Genomic DNA, 21,069 nt, shown 5'->3' with positions numbered 1-21,069 from the left:
TCCAGTCCCATGTGATCTAAACAACACGTGACCTTCCTAAAAAGGAGATGAGATTGTCTGGCATTTGCTAAATATGGTACTCAGAAAAAGACTTCAGAAAAGACTAAAGAAGGACAGAAAGAAAGGACAGAGACATAGAGACAGACAGACTAGAAAGAAAGAAAGAAAGATTTGAGTGCCATCTAGTGTTCACAACACAACCAATGCACAAAGTATGCAGGAAAAGGAAAAGTTAAAGAATACACAAACAACTTTATGTAGTAATGTGTCCATGGATCAGAAAGCCATTACAAAACGAAAAATATAATATACCGAGAATTTGTAACATTGAAGAAAACTAAGGAAATGGGAAATATACAAAAATATAAAAAATAAATGGATTAACTAATAAACTAACTCACCACCAAATCATTACTCTGATTATTTCATTGAAAATGATTATATTATTAAGACAATTTGGAAAAAAAAAGAAATACTGGGCATTGTTAAAAGATGTAAAAACAAAAAGTCAACTTATAATAATAAATGATATGGACATGACAATAGTCAAAGAAGTAATTGAATGGATTTTAAATACCGCTACTGGAATTAATAATTTCAAACTGGTAGATTTCCACACACAATAAAACTACCCAGCTGCACAAACATCAACCCACCATCTATCTACAGACCTTCCACAACTTTCAGCGATTTCTTCCATTGACTTGTTCTGAGGTAACTGTGTTTGACTCCAATAAAGTCATAACTCGTCTTTTTTTCCCTTTTTTTTTTTTTTTTTTTACTGATTATGAACTGCATTGGTTTGTTAGTAACATCAAACATGCAGTTATGATACCAGACTGCTAGGTGATTTTATAATTGGAGGTTTCAAAATTGATTAAAAATTAAATGGTAAATGCTAGGGAGGTGCTTTTATTCACAAGGTTAGCTCAAATTTTTCTTTTTCTTTTTTACTTAAAAAAGAGATATACAATAAACAATGAACTTGACCTTACAGTCTATTAAATATTATTTTGTTTTTCTTGCTATCACATTAATCAACTGTGTGGAATCAATTGAAACACAATGAAAAGGTTTGAAAACAAATATTAGAAACTTCAATTCTAACCTTTTTTGAAACATTGTCAAATTTTAAATATGCTTATGTATATATGTTGATATTTTCATATTTATATTTTATATTTCCTCACTGGTCATGAACCTCACTGCAGGTCACTGCATCTGACTGACCCCGGCTTGCACTAACATCTCTGGATTCTGAGTGATGGGGAAAGCAAAATAATTGTCAAAAGATTGGCAGGAAAAGCTAATTGAACTGCACAAAACAGTAAAGGGCTTTAAGAAGATATCCAAGGTACTGAGAATAGCAATCAGTAGTGTTCAAACTAATATTAATAGTAAATAGTAAGTAAACAAACGCGCGGAGGGTTAGCTACCCGGAGCTATCGTTAGCCTTTGGCTAAAAGCAACAATGGAGAAATTCCTTAGTGCAGACGTAGTAGTTTGGTAATTTTGGAGGGATTCAACTGGTCGTGTGGTCTTCCATAAAGCGCAGACATTTTTGGTAGTTGTTTGAGGGTTTAGGGAAGGGAATAAACCGGACAGTGTCCGGCAGACACCTCCTTCCAGTTGATCTGGATAACTCTTACACAAGCCGTGACTAATACACCACCGGGAGCTGGATTGCTTTGTTTGTCGGCAGCAAAAACGTACGTGCCGACGCAGACATGACGTCTTCCGTCTTGATTGGTTTACTAGGTCATGCGGGCGTGGTTTATGCTAAGGTCAATTGTTGTATATATATTATAGTACTTATTTATATTGCAACTACAGTATGTAGTAGTTCATTATTACTATTATTATCATATTTGTTTTTTCCCTTGATGTTCAAATAAACTTTCATTGATCCATCCATTCATCGATTTATTTATACTGGCGATGTGGGAGATAATAAAATTAATGTGTGTGATATTTCATACAATCCTGATTACTATGCCCTTGACAGGAAATAAGGCAAAAAGAGTGCCAGTACAATTGATCACCGTTTCTAGCCACTGGTGGACTGGTGCCACTAGGTCAATACTGCAGACTCTTGATCCGGTCATGACCGGAAAGACCCCATGTAGAGCCTGATGCACATTGGGAAGGCCTGCGAGGTATCATTGTGCAACAACAAGATCTAATTTCATGCTCACTGGATCATTTTTGACAGGGTCCAACTTTACGCCTATTCGGGTGGTGAATGTTGGCCTATATAATCATAATATGCTAAGTTTTAGTGATTACTTCATATTAGTATACTACTTGGGGTCGCGGTCGTCAAACACGTCGAGCAGCAAGGTGACAGGCAGCTGACACCTGACAAGGCAGTGTCTTTTTGTGTGCGTGTGTGTGTGTTAAGAATCAACACTAAGTGAAAATTCATGATATCCTAGTTAAGCGTATCAAAGTGGGTAGTAGACAAACACAGTAGAATAGTAGCCACATTCCTGCATCTATTCTTTCATGCTGGTCATCTCGTTTTCGTCCTCAGAGACTACATCACTTTGCTTGCTGATTAACTTTAGCAGAGTGAAGGGACAGAACACATACATACATACTGTGTATTACAGTCTCAAACAACAAAAACACTTATGGGAAACAATCTGTGAAAAACCATGCCTGTAACTGCTGCCAGGGAAGCGTCAATATACAGTATGCCAACAAAGAAAACTTGAGATATTGGGCCCTCTAGTGGTATAAGGATGCACTACATTATGTTTCTGTTGATGACAAGCTTGGCCTGTGCTTACATCAATTGAATGTCAAATAAAATATAGCTACAGTCACAGCTCATTTATTTTCTGGGTTTGGTCATTTGACGTTCGCAAGCTATGCACTTATTTAATGTGAAGTCATTTTCAGTTGACAAGTGGCAACTGAGATGGATTAAACCGGTTGGATTTTGGTGCTTAATTCATATTCCACAAACACAGTATTAGTCAGACTAGTTGGAGGCGCAGAGAACATATTACTGTAAAGGACATTTTTTATTTGACTTCCCCTTTTAAGTTTTTGCACATTCTGAGACACAGGTTTATATGAATAGAGAGAACGCATGCAATGAGCCAATGCAGCACATCAAGGTGTATGTTTTTGTCACTAATTCATAACCCCCAAACTGAAAACACCTTCTGACCCCCATTAATACATGTGCAAGCGTACCCATGGCTAAATTGTTAACTATTCAAGCCTCAGTGCAGTGTGAATAACCATTTATAGTGCAGATATTTTTTACTATTTGTTTTTAATTTCTGTAAAAAAAAAAAAAAAAAGGATAGGATGGCAGTTTAGCAACTGCATAGTTGTATTTAGAGATATGCATAGTGGACAAAACCTCCAGAAAAGCAGCAGCAACTACAGCTGCACAAGTCAGGCTTCAGTGAAAACACGGCGCCCACAGAGATACACGAGCACAGCATGCAACAGACCAAGACGCTTGTGGTATGAGCCAAAAGCTCACACTGCTGCATTCTGATAAAGACAGCTCAATGACAGGCGGTTGGCGAGGGAAGGCAGCACTTCCTGTGTTTGCCTTCAGTGACTGACTAAGACTTCCTGTGAACAATGAGGGGCGGGGGAGCGTTTGTTACAGTGTGGTGGTGGTGAGAGAGGGGCTGCAAGCATGAGATCATATGCAAACAAGAGGATGCAGGTGTACATAAAGAATACAACCAGAACAAACAAGCACTGGTTGCTTGCAGAATGCAGATGGATGACATTCAAACGTAACAATCTCAAGAGTAGCATCATGAAAGGGAAAGGAGGCAGGTCTGACATTTACTATACTGACAGACGGCCAACCTCCAACATTCATGTGTACCACTGGGTCCAAGAAGCTGAAAATAGAAGTTTTTTTTAATTCATTAGACAAATCTAGAGTGACTATGCACGTTGCAGATTGGCCTCCCATCTCAAGTCGGTCTCAGAAAATGCACATGAAGTCAATAGCGGAGACCAACCAAACCTCTTTTTTCCGAGCCAACATGAGACGGATGCGGGGGACGTCACTTACTTATTTGCTCCCTCACGGGGGGACAACCATGTAATCAAACACGGTGTTAGCCAATAAGGTTTTGTTTTGCCAAACTACGTCTTTACGCCAGTATTAACAGGAAGCCTGTGAAGGAAACGTAGGCAACAATTTGGTGAAAACATGCTTTTACTACAGTTGGAGAGAGTTCAAAAGAAGCAGGTCAATTGATAAAAGAACAATACGGCTGTAACTTTTAGAGGAGGCTACAAAACATATCAAAACAAGCCAAATACTATTGCTTACATTTGCTCTACATTTTAAAGCGTCTGTCACTGGTGCCCAAACTGGAAGTGCAACATCCTTTGTCAGTTGGTTTGCCAACTTTTTAACTCCTGAACATTCGATAACGATTATCTTTTCATAACAATCCAGCGGTAACTTCAACAGCACTTTCACTAAATGGACTTCATTTGAAATCCCGTGACTAACACTTTTTCTTGCAGGAAAAAAAAGAACCCAAATCTAGGGGCTGTATTGTTATACAGGGGAGTTTTCATAAGAAATGAAAAAAATTCAAAAAGAAGAAATTTCGGCAGTATATAGGGATTGTTTAAAAAAAAAAAACAATCACTGATTTATAGCACATTTCATAAACAAAGTAACTCAATATGCTTCACATACTGCAATTAACAGTACAACTAGTATTTTAAGCAAGTTACCGAGCTGCCCAATGTAGAAAATCGAATTTTACTGCCACATGTGGCCAAAAAATGAAACTGCACACTCCTTTTTCACGTACACAATACACACAATGTCACATCTGCAGATAGAGGGCGGGAAATTCGAACCTGAATCTCATCTGAAAACGACTGGCTAGAGGCTTGCAGTAATACCCATTGTAAACAGCTAAGATGTTAATCTGTTAATTAGAAGATGTTTGAGTCATAAATGGTCAAATAATAAAGCTAGTGTAAAGGTCTTTTTGGGCAAATTCCTCCAAAGGGCCGCTTTAAAGAGATTTAAAAGCAAAGTAAAGAAATTATATGCGCAAGATGCTACCTCAAAGCAGTGTTGTTGATAGAGTTAACATTAACATTCAATTCATTGTTAATACAATGTAAGCATAGCGAACTAATACGCTCTTTAAGTGCATGCTTTACAGTTGACCATTAGTGTTCATTTCAAAACACAATTTGGTTCTCACAATTTCCTCTTATGTGCTTGTGCTTCTTGTGGCATAAATCTAACAGCATAACTGTGTCCTCTGTCTACAACATGCAGAATGCCGGGGTCAGTGTTGTCTTCCTGATTCATTTCTATCAAACATGTTTATCAAATACATTTTGTAATGATATTGATCAAGTATCCATCGTGATACATATTGATGATAAATCATCGCACAGACCGACACCAACCCCAAGACAGGTCCTTGTCAAAGATGCGCAACAGAACTAGTGGCGTCCATGGACTGATGCACATCTACAAGGAGGCCCGGATGGACGAAAGAGCAGCTTAGTAGAGGATAGTGAATCCATGAGTAAAAAAGTAGGAGGTCAAGAGCCATTGCTCGCTTCCGAGAACTTCTCTCTCCATCACTCTTTATGTAAGCTAATCTCTTCCATCTCACTTGGCCTCATTTACCCGGCTCACAGACCATAATAAATCAGCAGCGCACTCCCCACTGCGTAGGGCCTGCCCTGCATTGTACACTCACATGTATTAAGGTGGGCAAATACTAATGTCACCTCCGTTTGCAATACTTGCTACTTTTACACCTTCCAAATTAGTATGCAAATGTTTTTCTATGCCTTTTGTAGTCATAATTTTAAAGTCATCAACCGTTCGATAATAACTTGAATGTTTTTTGTTTGTTTTTTAAACCAAAGTACACATTTTTTTTCAACAAAACATAGCTTTTCTTAAAATGCACTGTTTCAAATTATTATGCACAACAGTGTTTCAAGACATGTTATAGGTTGTAAAGAACTGACAATAGTAATTTATTGAATTAGCAGCATAGGAGGTTGTTTTTGCTGACATCAAAAGCTATTTCAATCAAACATATCTTAACAGGTCAAGTTACATTTGAACATAGAACCTCTTATTTGATAGCTGGCCCACAATTCTTGAATCCATTGAACTTGTGAGTTTTTGGACAGCTTCTGCTTGAATTTCTTTCCAGGATGACAGAATAGCCTCCCCGAAGGTGCTGATAGGATGTGAACTGCCTCCCACCCTCATAGATCTTTGCTTGGGGATGCTTCAAAGGTTATGAACAGAGTTGAGGTAAATGAAATTTGCTGGAAGCGTGTCGTGAAGTAATATAAGGAGAAGAGGGAGAGAAAGTGGATGCCGGATTGGAAGAGATTGTCAACAGGGGAGGTAGCCTGGCTGGCTAAATCTGAGGCCTGGGATTCTACATTAACATTGGCCCCATGGCCCGGGGCCAGTACAGTACATGACAGTGTCAGGTCACCCAAAGTTCATTGGCGCTGGCCCAACCAGACCAGTACAAATTTAATAAATTAATACCATGAAAACAACATGTTACTGCTTTTTAAAAATAATAAATCTATCCATCCATCCATCCATCCATCTTAAACCACTTGTCCAAGGTCAGGTCGCGGAGGCAGCAGCTTTAGCAGGGAAGCCCAGACTTCCCTCTCCCCAACCACTTCAACCAGCTCCACCAGCAGGATCCCAAGGCGTTCCCAAGCCAGCCAAGAGACATAGTCTCTTCAGCGTGTCCTGGGTCGTCCCCGGGGCCTCCCACCTGTGGGACATGCCCGGAACATTTCTTCAGGGAGGCGTCCAGGAGGCATCCGAAACAGATGCCCGAGCCACCTCAACTGGCTCCTCTCAACGTGGAGGAGCAGCGGCTCTACTCCGAGTCTCTCCCGGATGACCGAGCTTCTCGCCCTACCTCCAAGAGGGCCACACCGAAAGTCTTAATGTAGGACTTTTAGGTTCCGAGACTTGAGTAAAAGTTACACAGCAGCAAAATGGTAAAATGGTAAATGGACTGCTTTTTATATAGTATGATACTTTAACTACACCATATGGTGCCCAAAGCGCTTTATGCCTCACATTCACGCACCATTGGTCGGCTGCTGCCATTCAAGGCGCTGCTGGCTCCAGTGGGAGCAAATCGGAGTTCAGTATCTTGCTCAAGGACACTTCGACATAGTCACAAGGGGTGAGGATCGAACCTACAACCTCACAGATGGGAGACGAGCACTTTACCACTGAGCCCCTAGCAATCATATATTCCGGTGTTTCTTGACATGTAATGATAGCTTAGCACCAGTTTACTATAGCTTATCGACTTATTTGCAAACTCAAAGTTAATCTACTACGCATGTCATTGCGTGCTCTTCGGAACATTTACAAATTCCCCATATAAGCTGAACACATGGCAATTTCCCATAGCAAAATACGGCAAATCAAAATACTTGTATGTATTGCTTGCATCATCAAAACATCCTGTTTAGGCCACAGTGCTTCTATAACAATTTTGGCCGAAAACCGAAAATGCCCTTTGGGGCCATTTTCAGTGTATCTTAATTATCACAACATGCAAACAGATGATTCTCCCCAGTTTACAGTTATGCAAACTTTCAGTCAGTCAGACTTATCTGTGTTTACACACACGCACACTTCCTAAAGTGTAATTATGGGGGTCCAATATTTGGTTCCATGTATTTATATAGGGTCAAGTCCAGTTTTAAGCTTCTCTCCCTAACTGCTGAGGAGCAGTCAGCAACTCCCATACAGTGACCCAATCCCACAGGCGCAAATCCACTGACCTTCTCAAGTATGCTCTGTTTGCCGAGCTCTGAATAAGTCAAACATTCTTAAAATATGCCAATTCGACTCCTCCACATCCAGTTTTATATCGGAGCAAAAGCGTAAAACCATTGTCCATAAGATGATGAGGTCAATTATAAACATACTTTTATTTGGGGTAGGTCAAGGTTTGAGAATCTCGGTCACTGTTTGAATACATTCATAATTTTGCGACTGCTTCTTATGATCCAAAATAACTTCCACAACTTTCTTCCTCAATGTCATGGTGCCAGGAAGCTAGGCAATGCGCTGACCATATGGAAAGGTCAGATCCATTATGAGGAGCTTCTTGGTGTCTTTATTGCCGCAACCTGCTATTGTACTTAAAAACTAATGTACGTGAACATTGGTCACGTATGACACGAGCCATACCTAATTTATTGATTTGTTAGCAGACCCAAAGCTGTAAGGAGGGACAAAATAATGCAATCATGGGGGAAAAAAACAATCCTAATGGCTTTTTATTTCCTGTGCAATGCTGCTAAACAGGAAGTGCACCATCGGAAACAGGTCGAGTATCTCCTTCACTCCCTACTCAGCAGAACGTAGAAATAAAGTCGCAGAACTCGGGTCATTAATTGCTGTTGTACATTTTCTCTGACACTTCTTTATGCCCTTCATTCTGCTCCAACGCTCTATAATCCCATTTAGAGTAGGTAGCAGGGCTGATTATAATCATGCATGCAACTGCCAACTTGTTCACATAAACACAAGTATTGAATAAAAAAAATACTTAACAGCCAAAGTAAGGGGGGCAAACCAATGATGATTGAAGAATTGTCACTTATTAATTAAATTAAGTGTGTGTTGGGGGGGGGGGGGGCAATGTGTACAACCTAAAAATAATTGAGATGAACTTTCTGAGGCCCCAGCGAAGTGTGTGAGCATGAGTGTGTATGTCTTGGGCTCGCTCGTCCTGATGCAACACAGAGATCTCTAATCCAATTACATTTCAGAGCAGCCTAGCGGCCTAGCCCCAGCAACAAAGGGCAAATCTATCGTGAGCTTACAACAGAGCTAACAGCCTGATGGCTCTGTACACAAACAGCAGCTCAACCGAGGCCTAGTTGCCAGAGGCCAAACATGGCTATGGGGAAATATTGATTAAAATGAATTTTTTTGATAAAAAATAAAAATACATACATATCCTTAGCTCCTTTTTAAATATACAGTACATCTAACAGGGTCAGTTTCTTTTCCTGCCCGGTATACGGTTCATTTGTCTGTGACTGGCAGCCTGGGCCCCTGCAGTTAAATCTCCCCCTCTGTCCTCTATTGCAGACCTCTGCTGTTTCCAATCTAACTCTTTGACCCATGCTGCCGCTTCCTCATCTATCTCCATATCTCACCTATCGCCTGAACTGCACTATAATTTGCCTTTCTCTCTCTCTCTCTCCCTCCCTCCCTCTCTCTCTCCCTCTCTCTCTCCTTCTCATTTTCCATTTTCCACCTTATCAGTATCGCCCTCTTTCTGTTGTGCTCCAATAATTCTCATTGATGAAAACTACCCAGTAAATTACACAGTTCATGTGCATTACCTTTAGTTGGAACCCAGACATAACATGATTAGACGTGAGCAGCATTCCCTCTAATCAAAACTATTTTCAAACAACGGGCGAGAAGAGTCAAGACACATTTTTGGTTTATGGTTTGTGCCTGGACAGAACAGTCCAGGTGTTAGTCAGAGACTACAACTTTGGAGGGTAAATGATATTTCAGCTCAAGGTCAATTTTCATCTGACATAAAACAAATAAATCAATGTAATTTTGCAGGGTTTTCCAGCTTCTAATATTAAAGGATCTACAAAATGTCTGAAAATATGCATGCCAGGCCAGTAGTAGCAACAGTTGCATGTACTTCCGTAAGAAACCATCCTTTGAACACCATGGTATAGTGTTTAAGTTATATGCAGATAGATGATGATTTTATATTCAGTACAGAATATGATTTAGTTGTGCTTTGCTTTTGCCACAGCTTTCTGTCATTCACTGACACATGCAAAAGGGAGGCACAGTAGAATCAGTACAACACTGTCTACCCACCCACATGCCAGCCAGCCTTGTTAGTAAACATCTGAGAGTTGAGGCTGGGGCTGCCCTGGGCCAGTTCTACACATTCTGCCTTGCCACAACTGAAAGCCCCGCTCAAGCTGTAGCAAAGCACGCACACGTCTCTGCACATCAGTGTCCTAAGAGAGAAACGGGACGGAATTAAAAGGCCGAGAGAGACAAAGTGAGACGAGATACAATAGAGCAGTGTGCTTTCCCTTATGAAGGAGTAAACAAATGGGACAGTTCTCTTCTCATCCAGCAAATCTGTTGTAATGACGCAGCTATATACATAAATTAATATCAAAATAAATGAAGACATGCTTGCACCAGATTTAGCATAAAGATAATTTCCACTTGTGACCTATCGTTAGAATTTCTTCATCGCTAGTGCGAGAATGTTCTTTTCTTCCACTTATATGGGCGGCCATGGCTCAGGGTGTCGAGACGGCCGTTCAGTAACCAGAAGGTCTGCTGTTCGATCCCCGCTCTCCCCAAGTCATGTGTTGTTGTGTCGTTGTGTCGTTGTGTCCTTGGGCAAGGCACTTCACACACATTGCCTCTAGTGCTACTCACACTGGTGTATGAAGGTGCGAATGTCTGGTGGTGGTCAGAGAGGCCGTAGGTGCACACTGGCAGCCACGCTTTCGTCAGTCTGCCCCAGGGCAGCTGTGGCTACTTAAGCAGCTTACCGGCACCACAGTGTGAATGTCTGAGTGCATGAATAATGTATACATTCCATTGTAAAGCATCTTTGAGTGTCGAGAAAAGTGCTACATAAATCCGATGCATTTTTATTATTATTATTATAAGATGCTTACGCCGATCAGGGTTTCTTTTGTCCTTCACTTCATTTGCATCTCAGCGCACAGCGCCAACATGGCATCCATCGATCCACTTGTACACAATATCCATCCACATGATTAGTGTTGTAAAAAAAAAAGTCAACAAGTCAACAATAATCCTCACAAATCAAATTACAACGATCCAAAGACCAATGGATGGATAAGTCACACCTTTGTATTAGCCGCAGGGTCGAATGCAAGAGAAAAAAGTAGTGACTTATTAGTCCAGAAATTACTGTATTGATGTTTTTTTTAACTGTTTAAAAGGCTTCTTTTCTTTTTTTTTACACCACAAAAAAATATAAAAAAACAAATAGCATGGGAAACATTTACTCAGTCAGGGAGTCTTTACGTAATTTAATGGTACCATTAGCGCTGTAGTAACGACCAATGACAGTCCAGCGTAAGCGCAAAACCTTCAGTGTTCTGCTCGAAAGGTGAAAATGAAGAAGAGTTCCATATTTGGCATCACAATGACTCAATCACACTTTCAAACCAACAACACAAAAATGGATTCCCCAAAGAAGATTAAGGTTTTGTAATGGCCAGGCCAGAGTCCAGACCTGAATCCAGACATCATCTAAACAGCTTGATGTTTAGAGGGTTGTGCATCAGTTTTTGATAACAGTGTGCAAATATTGCCACATCTAAACGTGCCACGGGTTCTGCACCAAAGCATTACTTTGATGATTTGCATATTTATGCAGGTTATTGTTGGTTTATCTTTTCCCAACCGCTAAAAGCTTTCAGTTGTTTTATCAATTGAGTTTTAAGGGTTATAGATCACAATCAGTGTGGAAAAAGAAATATAAATATAATCTGAATATGCTCTTATTACAATTATAAAAAAATTCCAATTGTGTTTCCCAGGTAGGACACAATTACATGAAAATCCTTTTAAACACGTCCTTGTCATTTCAGCTGTATCTTTAACAAAACCACAAAGAACTAGCAACAACGACTGAGTAAGAAAACAACCAGAGAAGTGATGATGCAGTAATATGTGACAGGGCTTGTCTGTATCGCATTAAGACACAGGTAATGCAAATCAAGTTAAAAGGTTTGTTCAGACTATGGCTGGGTTGGGCGACCCGCAGCTCACGCCACCCAGCTGCTGCACTTTCCATTCCATCGCTCTTAGTCCAGCATTACCGAGCCATCGCTCAAAATCAGGGGAATTAAACATCTGTCAAAGCCTGCCCGTTCCACCGGGCAGAAAGAGACGCATTTAGGCGTAGCGCATCTCCCTGGTGATTCAACGTCCTGTCTAAGTATGAAACTAGACAAACGAGGTCATTCAGCTTGGAAATAATGCTCACTGTCTGGGTAGCGTCTGGCTTGCAAACAAATTGTGGCAAGTGCAAAAATAACAAGGGTTATTTAAGCATACTACCTCCCAGCTGCCCTTGCACAGAAACAAAGCGTTGTCACATATCGTGAGCTTCAACATCATCGCTTTCCTTTATCTTGCCACCATTAGGGAAGAGTTGTTATCAGCTCCATTTGATTCCCCCAGGAGCTTCCTGCTTTCTCGTAAACTACTCCACTCCTTCTCCCAGCACCTGCTAATGTCTCCATTGCCTGGATACCTCATCAAATTCTCCATCATGAACTTTTATATAAACCTGTCTTAACCGCAGTAGCTTCCTTTCCGACACAGCTAATGCAGTTATAATTGAATTTACAACACACTATTTGCATTTTGTCATTTTAAATGCCGGGAACATTTTATGAAATGCAAAAATCAGAGCATGATAAGTAGGGGTGTAAGAAAAAAATCGATTCGGCAATATATCGCGATATTACAGCGCGCAATTCTCGAATTGATTCAATATGCGGCCAAATTTTTATGGGAATATTCAACAAAACGTCTTACTTAGGGTTGGGATTTACACATTAAGCATGGAAGAATGTTATATTAACGGAACATTAAGCCTTAATATTTGATTACAGTGCTGTTCAAACATGAAACAGACTGCGACCTGAATTTTCAGATAAATAAATACATTTTCATACAAATCTTACAGTGTACATGTACAAGTTTACGACTGATTAGTATTTTCTAAATTTTAGTTAAAAAAAATAATAATCGCAATAATCAATTTATAGATTCGTATCGGGATTAATCGGTATCAAATCGAATCGTGACCTATGAATAGTGATATGAACCGAATCGCCAGGTACTAGGCAATTCACACCCCTAAAGCATCTTAGAAAATATTGTGCTTGACCTTCAAGAGTCCATTGTACTGAAAGCGAGCCTCCTCGAATCGAATGTATCAGCAAGTATTTGGGTCAGATGCCTTCAACATGCAGTCAAACACAAGCTGTCAACACTTAAAAGATGCTATCGGGCTTTATCAGCAGACATGTGACATGACATGAATTCCCAAAATACAGACAGTATGACTAAGAAAGTTTGAGCGTCACAAATGTGGAATTTGAGAAGGCTATTGTCTGGCTGTTTATTACTTTTCACTAGTATCATCCACTAGAGTCCAGTGGTGTCAAACTCAATCGCACACACGGCAAAACCTCAAACTACAACTTAGGCGCAGCCCGAAGAAGATAAACATTAATTGAACATTGTGAAACTTAATGTTTTTGTATATTAGTATGAATCAAAACAGACAGCATACAAAATTATTCCAGAATAAATCCCTTTAAATTAAAATAACGCAAAATATTTTTACATGAAAATATTTCAAAATTACACTAATTCTTTTCAGGAATTTGTTGATCTTGTACCATTTTGAGCAGGATACTTGACATATTTTCTTTGATTCATGGGATGGACTGCAGGTGTTCATCAGTGAATGGAGGTGACATGTGCTGTGCTGGTAAATGTTTACATACTACATTACCCAGAATGCTTGGGTGAGAGACCAGAACGGCGTGAGTACTGTTGTTGGTCAACAAACTGAGTATGGGATTTGTGTGAAAGGCCAATAGAGTTGACATGTTGCACGGTGCTGCTTCTTGTGTGCTTAAAAGAGAAACAAACATCTACTAGCAAAGACATGCAGCATTCGAGACTCGTGTAGACGGAGCGCTGAATTATGTGATCTGCAATTTGTGTGTCCTTTATGGGGGTGTAGTCTAATCCACATATTTTTATTCAGATTTTCACGAATTGTAAAAAATAAACCTGAATGGAAACACTAGAGAGAGAGAAATGCAAACAATTGCTAAAATAAATTACGCTTGGAGGGTGGGTGTTTTTCAGCATATCGATAAAAGGAAAATGCAAATCTTGACTGGATATCACGTTTTGACCGAATGTTACGTCACACACTTAAATATTGTAGCCACAAAAAAAAGGCGGCGGACGACAAAGTGAGATATGTTTGACATGGACAAAGAAATAGAAGTATTTCTAGTATTAATAAGAGAAGTCAACAATAATCTTTTGTAGGAATAGACCGGCGCCGATATTCAGCATTTTGACGAATATCTGCATCAGCCATTTTGAAGAATCATATGGCCAATAATAGATCTATTAAAAAAAAAAAAAAAAAAAAACTGTTAACTTCAGGGAACTGATCTACTTTTTTATTTCTTTATTTTTAATTTTTTTCAGAGATGCTGCTGACCCTGGGAACTCTCTTCGCCTTCTGTTTTTGTTTGAAATTAAAACTAAGATAAGTTAAAAAAAATTATACTTATATAAATTTTGCAATACTTTATTTACTGTAGAAAACAATTGTTTATGTTTTTATTTAACTTTTGAAAACATGCTACTACCCCTGGGAGAACTTTTTGTTAGATTTCTATTGTATTGACTAAGATCTTTTTTTTTTTAACACTGATATTTTACGAACCCTAAAAGTTGCTCAACAAACATGCTTTAAAATAAAAATAAAAAATTAAGAGCTGGAGTTTGTATTTTTTCCAAATTTTGATACCAATATTTTCCCTTTTATTGAAAGTGAATACTGGCTCCAAATATCGGTTATCGGCATCCTCGACTACTAATAATTGGCCCTGAAAAAAACCTATCGGTCTATCTCTAATCTTTTGGTAAGAGTCAGCCAAGTGTCTTGTGGCAGGGAAACACTCTCATATGATGTTATCTCATGGCGCAGTCTTTTGTCGATATTGGCAAAATAATACATAAGTTGCATGTTCGTTTTGCGCGTTTTCACTAAATTTGCTTTAAAATGTTCAAACCATTTGCATAGAAACCTCATTACTGGAGCTTCATATTGCCCCATTAAAACAGATATTGTGCTTTGATGTCATTATAAGTCAAGTTTGGCTGTAAGGAATGACTTAAATGTGTCAAGTGTGACTCACCGCTACTCTGAGAAATGCCGCTTTTGTACGATCTTGAAAAGGGCCATAACATTTCTGCTTAGAGTGTTCCAATCAGAGTTTTATGATGCTGATTTTAATACGAGCAACTTTTAGTGAGATCAGCCGATACCGATTCGATCGCAACGATTAATCTGTCAATTATTTTGCCAACTAATTGATGAATGAAATATTTATTCCTTTATATTATACAAAAACAGGAGGTTATTTCAAATTGATAGTGCAGAAAATGCACAGGCATGTATTATGATTCCGTTCCTGGTTTGTTCTGTAACATGCAGTGTTAGGGAAAGAGGCAGGGGACGCTACACTGACTGCACACAGACTGGTGTCTAAGATGATTCAATTTTTTTTTGTGATCTGCAATGAAAGCCATTGTTCAACATATGCCGATCAAGTACCTTTCCACGAAAATTGGGCGATCACGATCGGTGGCCCATCCATCGGAGCACCACTACTAGTAGTAGTTCTGGTGCCACAAATAGGCGGCCCAAATAGGGGCTGCCCATTGAATACCCCTGCACTCGACTGTTACCATCTACAATCGTTCTGATTGTCAGAACATTCTCTTTTCCTAAAGACTGGGTGTTATTCTTTCCTTACCCAACAATCACTAAGTATAGCGGCACCTAATGCCTAAACACAACTATTACTTCTAGTGGGGTTTATTTGCTGCAGTTCAACATTATTAACAAGAAGATTGTGGATAGATTCATGAATTGGACAATAGCCAGTAAGGCAAAAAGTTATTATTACCCCCACCTCCACAAAGAAGGAGAAAGGAAAACACAAGGTCTTCCAGCTGCTTGTGTGCTGATTTTATAGTGACAAATTCGAAACCAGTGTGCTGCAGCACTTAAGTTAGCCATGACAGATAATCTGGTGTGTCGTGGGAAATTGGTCAAAAAAATATTTACAACAAATAATACATATTTAGTTATGTTTCTGTGATGGTGGCATACAGTCACAGGCAGAACACTTAAATGCTCTTCCACAAGATGACAAAGCTCTGTATTAAGTAAGTCACAAAAAAATGATTCCTTCGATTACGCTCGGGCAATCAACCAAAAAAAGTTACAATTTCTTGTGCAATCATAAAAAAAAGAAAGGTGTTATTCAAAAAACGTGCAAGAAATGAATGCGGTGTGAAGTAGCTGATATTGTGGTCGTATGTGTTTTGCTGAACGTTATCTCTCAGCCAAAACGTCACATGGTGGAGAAGCAGCCCAGACAGCAGTCCTCCACCCCTCCTCTGCCCTGCCCTCACTGCTCTGTGGTGTACACACAAACAAAGCCTGCCAATACTGTTAAGAGCCAGCAAAACAAAACTGGACTCAAAACTTACTTTTCAGCGTCTTACAATGATAACAGCAATTACATTCAAATGATTTCAGAAACTGTCAAACGGGAAAATTACAATGCACATATGTTACTGAATAAATACTGTAACAAATCCAGCAGAGGCACACCCTAACCCTGTCTATCGTTACAAACATGACTACATCTGACACATACTAAGACAGTACTCTAAACTAGTTTAATACTAGGAAAAGGGTTAGTAAAATATGACACTGCCATCATTTCAGTGATGTTTTTACCAGACATTCATTGAGCCTAAGTAAGCAGGACTGTTGACATGTCCCAGGGAATCAACATTGGTTGGAACAGCATGGCCCCCAACAGCAGAAGCATAGAACAGTGATTCTGAACTGGTTGGTTGGGACCCAAAAATGGGTCACAGACCCATTAAGGCTGGATCGTAGACAGGTAGTGAAAAATGAGCGGGTCCACTGTTTGTGACAGTACGACATATGACATTTTGAGGTTACGGACGGTGCGGCAATGAACTAGTTAGCAATAGCTAAGAATGCATCGTCACTCTTAACGCTGTACTTATGGTTTATACCTCTGGTACAGAAGCATTTCATTCAAATACTTGAATGAGTAGTATTATATTGTAGACTTAAGTTGAATTTACTATAATTGTGACTTTGATACTACATAGGTTGGTAATAGCATACAGCATATTCAGACTTATGCACAATTTTGGAATATGTCACTGCCAATGCCACGGAACTCTGTCGTAAACGGAGGACGCGCTATACAGTGAAATTGTTTATTTGGAAAATAGCATTATTTTTTGACAGATCAGAAACCTTATTAGTTGGGGTGGAATGGCACATGTATCACAACTCTGTACCACACAAAACATGCACAACATAGATCAGAGCCAAGACATAAGTGACATTTTGTGTCTGTTATTTGTGCAACTGTGATATTTACTTATATTAGGGGTGTTAAAAAAATATATTCGGCAATATTTTTGCGATATTATAGCGCACAATTCTCGTATTGATTCAATATGCAGCCGAATTGATTTTTAAAGATACATTTTTGATGGAAATATTCAACAAAATGTCTTAATTAGAGTTAGGATTCACACTTTAAGCATGAAATAATATATTAATGGCACATTTAAGCCTTAAAATTTGATTTGTTTGTTTGTTAAATACGGTGGACGACAGTTTATAAGCCTGAAGTACATTTTCAAGTTACAAGTTTATTGATTAGTATTTTCTAAATTTGAGTTAATTTATTTTTACAATAATCGATTTATAGATTCGTATAGGGATTAATCGGTATCGAATCGCAAGCTACTAGGCAATTCACACCCATAACTTATATAGTATTTATTTTTGGACATGCAGTTACGTTCACCTTCAAAATTTTAAAGCTCTTACATGCACTTTGAAAATGCATGCATTGTTTGTTATTTTAATGTTTCCATGGGCTATTTTTTAACAATATATTATCTTTGTAATTTCAAAAAAATAAAAAATAAATAAAAATAAATACAAAATTACACACTTAGAAATTGCAGGACCTAAGGTGACAACAGTTGAGAACCGCTGGCGTAGAGAGAGAGTCTGAGAAGGAGCACCTTGCACTCAGCTGGGCATAGCCGCCTTAGCAGGACGCTGCTAATGTTAGCCACTTTGCTGTTTTAATCACCGCTATAAATAAGCACCCCGTGCAACAAACTGTCCTCGACAAAGACAGGACCAAATGTAGATGCTGTCGTTCAGGACAGGCGACAAGCCGCCGCAAAGATACGAAAATAAAAACTCTCGGTCCTTGGCTAGGTCGCTTTATCATTGCAGGTGAAGCCCGCTGCCAGCTTAGCTATCGAGCTAGCCTCGCCGGGCTAGAATGTCAGGGAATTCAACAAGACAGTCCACCGGAATTGTAGCAAATAAAGCGGTGACAAGCCAGAAGCGTCAACAATGAAAAAATGTGGGCAGATGACCTGTCAAATGAGAGGAAGCGATATGTACTCACCCCATTAACCAGTCCATGGTGCTGTTTGGAGCTAGCTTAGCAAACGCTAGCTAGCAGGGGATAACGCCAGGAGTCGGAGGCGACCCCCCTACTTTATCCGGCCGACTGCCTCGCTGCCCGGCTTGCCTTGCGTCGCAAAGTCGCGTCGCTCTCTCCGGGGGTCCGTTGACTCTCCCCCCGGCCGTCCAGACAGAAAACGGCGCTCACGCTCCCAGTGACCGTCCTTGTGCTCCTCTGCTAACGCGGATCATGAAGAGGCACTATCACAGGCAGCGGGGCAGCCTGGAAGTACTGAGCGACTTTGAGCCGGGGAACACAGCACGCAGAGCGGGGTTGAGGCGCGCGAGGCGAGGCGAGGCGAAGGGGTCCGGACCGGTGCGCCGAATGAAGACTCGAGTGTCGGGATGCCGCTGGGCCAAACCCGGCAAGCTCTGTCATGAAAGCTCGTATGAGTGCCGCGGTGCTAGCTGACAGCTTGAAGGTCCAGTGAGGCTGCCTGCCGCTGCTGCTTCTCAGCCTGTGAGCCACTCTCACGTCGAGGTCCGGAAGTAAACATAGAGCCGAGCCACTCCGACTCTGCCGCTACTGTGCGCGCAACGGCCGTAAGTCTGTGGAACGTTGGAAGCAATGAAACGCCTGTATATGATTTGATGCTTTAAATCATACATCGCACGAGCTTTTTGACTGAATATGTTGAGTTTTAGCTTGTTTAGTTGCAAATACGTGTAACGATGTCATCATCTCGATTCATTTTATATTGATTGTGAAGTTAAGCACTGCAAATTGCTTCCCTTTGAAAATATGTGAAAATGATGTCAGTTAGCTGAAATGCCAAAGAACACAATGAATTGTGGATTATAGTCATGGGGTGGGGGTGCCGGGTATTGGGAAACCATGCAAATATGCCCCCTAGCGACTATTAGTATGTTTGGGATGACGTCAGAGCGAACCGACCTTTGAAAGTGCTATGAGCTGATGCTATGACGTCACGTGACTGTGCCATCAAAAAAAAAATCACGACCTTGCCATTAATCTTCTTGGGGAGTTGGGAACCCCAAAAAATGCCTTCCTAATCGTCATTTGATCTATTTGCTGTTGTCTTTCACGTAGTCGGTGCGTTTTTCAATTGCTAGTCAATATGTAAATAAACATTTGTATTCATTAATTTATGTTTTAAGTGGATTCCGTCACAGGTGCGAGTGACTCGCTGTGCAGCGACCCCTGATGGGACAAACAAAAATTCGCAACATCATTCATTGATTTGCATTCCTCATGGGGAGTCTCAATTTACAATTTGATGTAACGTACTGTCTGTATATATTCGTGTTGCACACACCGCATACATGCATGCAGGCAAGCAAGCAAACTTGGGATGTGGGGATGGTACCTTAATTGTTAAAAGGCGTTTCTGGTTCAAAAGCCCAAGTGCTTATCGAAGCACTTAACAAGCATAGATAAAGAAGGATCTACAGAAGAGCTTGCATGTCCACAGTGGAATCGTGAGCAAGACAGGTTTTACACTGGACTTGCTGCCATGCAATAGAAAGACAGACAAGCATTCACTAACATGTAGTTAGCTCTGGAAATGAATAGTATTCAATTAACCTAACATGTAAGAAAGAAAGATTTAACATTCTAAAAACATTCGGGTCAAAAGTAACCCAATTATGGATCAAAAATGGACCGATCCACTTTATGGGTCCATTTAATCCAACTTTCTGGGTTGTTTTATTCGCAATGACCCAATTTTTTGACCCAAGTAAAGGACCTGACCAATATTTATGAGTTGTTTTATGCTGAAAGACCCATTTCTTGACTCAAAGTTGAGTCAAATCAACCCAAGTAGCGAATCGGTCCATTTTTGACCCACCGTTTTTAGAGTGAAGGAAATAAAGAAAGAAAAAAGAAAGAAAGGCATTGGGAAGCTATGAAAAATTCACATATGAAGGCCAGAGCATTGTTGCAGGGAAACAAAAATGTTTCATTAATTGATTTCACATTCGCACACATTTTGGATGCAAAATTTTCATTTGAATGCTTGACACACTTTTATTTGCACAATAAGGTTTTGCATGATAAAAATAAGCAGCATTACGTAATGATTCTTTTCAGAGTGCGGAGGTCACATCTAATCATTTTAGCGATGTTGACTTCAAAAGGCATTTGATTTCAGCAGTAGGTGTAATGTTGGTTTTATTCTCTTACACTGTGATACTGACCCGAGGCAATGAACACAAAGAGACGATGAAAATCGGTTTTATGATAGCGACCACATGATAATACAATGTCCTATTGAAAATCTGTTTCAGAGCATCCACTGTATCATGTTGCTGTTTAAAAGTTTTAGAGGTAATAACATATGCCTAATACAAAATTGTGTACATATATTTTTAAAAACGTTCTTTGTTCAACGAGCTGTTATATGTCAAGCAAAGCGTGTTTATTTTATATTGTGTCCTCGTGATGCATTCCAAGTCTTATTCTTTGCCACACCTTTGCAGGCAATTTTATTCTCTTTCTGCAGCTGCAAAGTCTTATGACATTTTGGGGAAAATAGAATAACAAAGATGATACACTTGTATACCTAATGGAGCCACTAATGCATTTGTCTTTAGTGAGCTTACTGTGGCATTTATCACAATCAAACAAGACACAGCAAAA

At 39.8% G+C, this 21,069-nt stretch overlaps 1 protein-coding gene across 1 annotated transcript in view; it reads right to left on the bottom strand.

The window, feature by feature from the left end:
- Positions 1-19,204, bottom strand: part of mob2a (MOB kinase activator 2a) — a 64,529-nt gene extending 45,325 nt beyond the window's left edge. The window contains exon 1 of the mRNA XM_086073125.1: positions 18,409-19,204. Within this exon, the coding sequence (XP_085929251.1) occupies positions 18,409-18,425 (17 nt within the window). The 5' untranslated portion in view covers positions 18,426-19,204. The remainder of the gene's footprint in view (positions 1-18,408) is intronic.
- Between the last annotated feature and the right edge of the window lie 1,865 nt (positions 19,205-21,069).

This window comes from Leptonotus elevatus, chromosome 4 (genome assembly GCF_054856555.1).
Source record: "Leptonotus elevatus isolate MCC_2025b chromosome 4, RoL_Lele_1.0, whole genome shotgun sequence".
NCBI lineage: Eukaryota > Metazoa > Chordata > Actinopteri > Syngnathiformes > Syngnathidae > Leptonotus > Leptonotus elevatus.
This window is presented reverse-complemented; position numbering and strand designations above follow the sequence as displayed.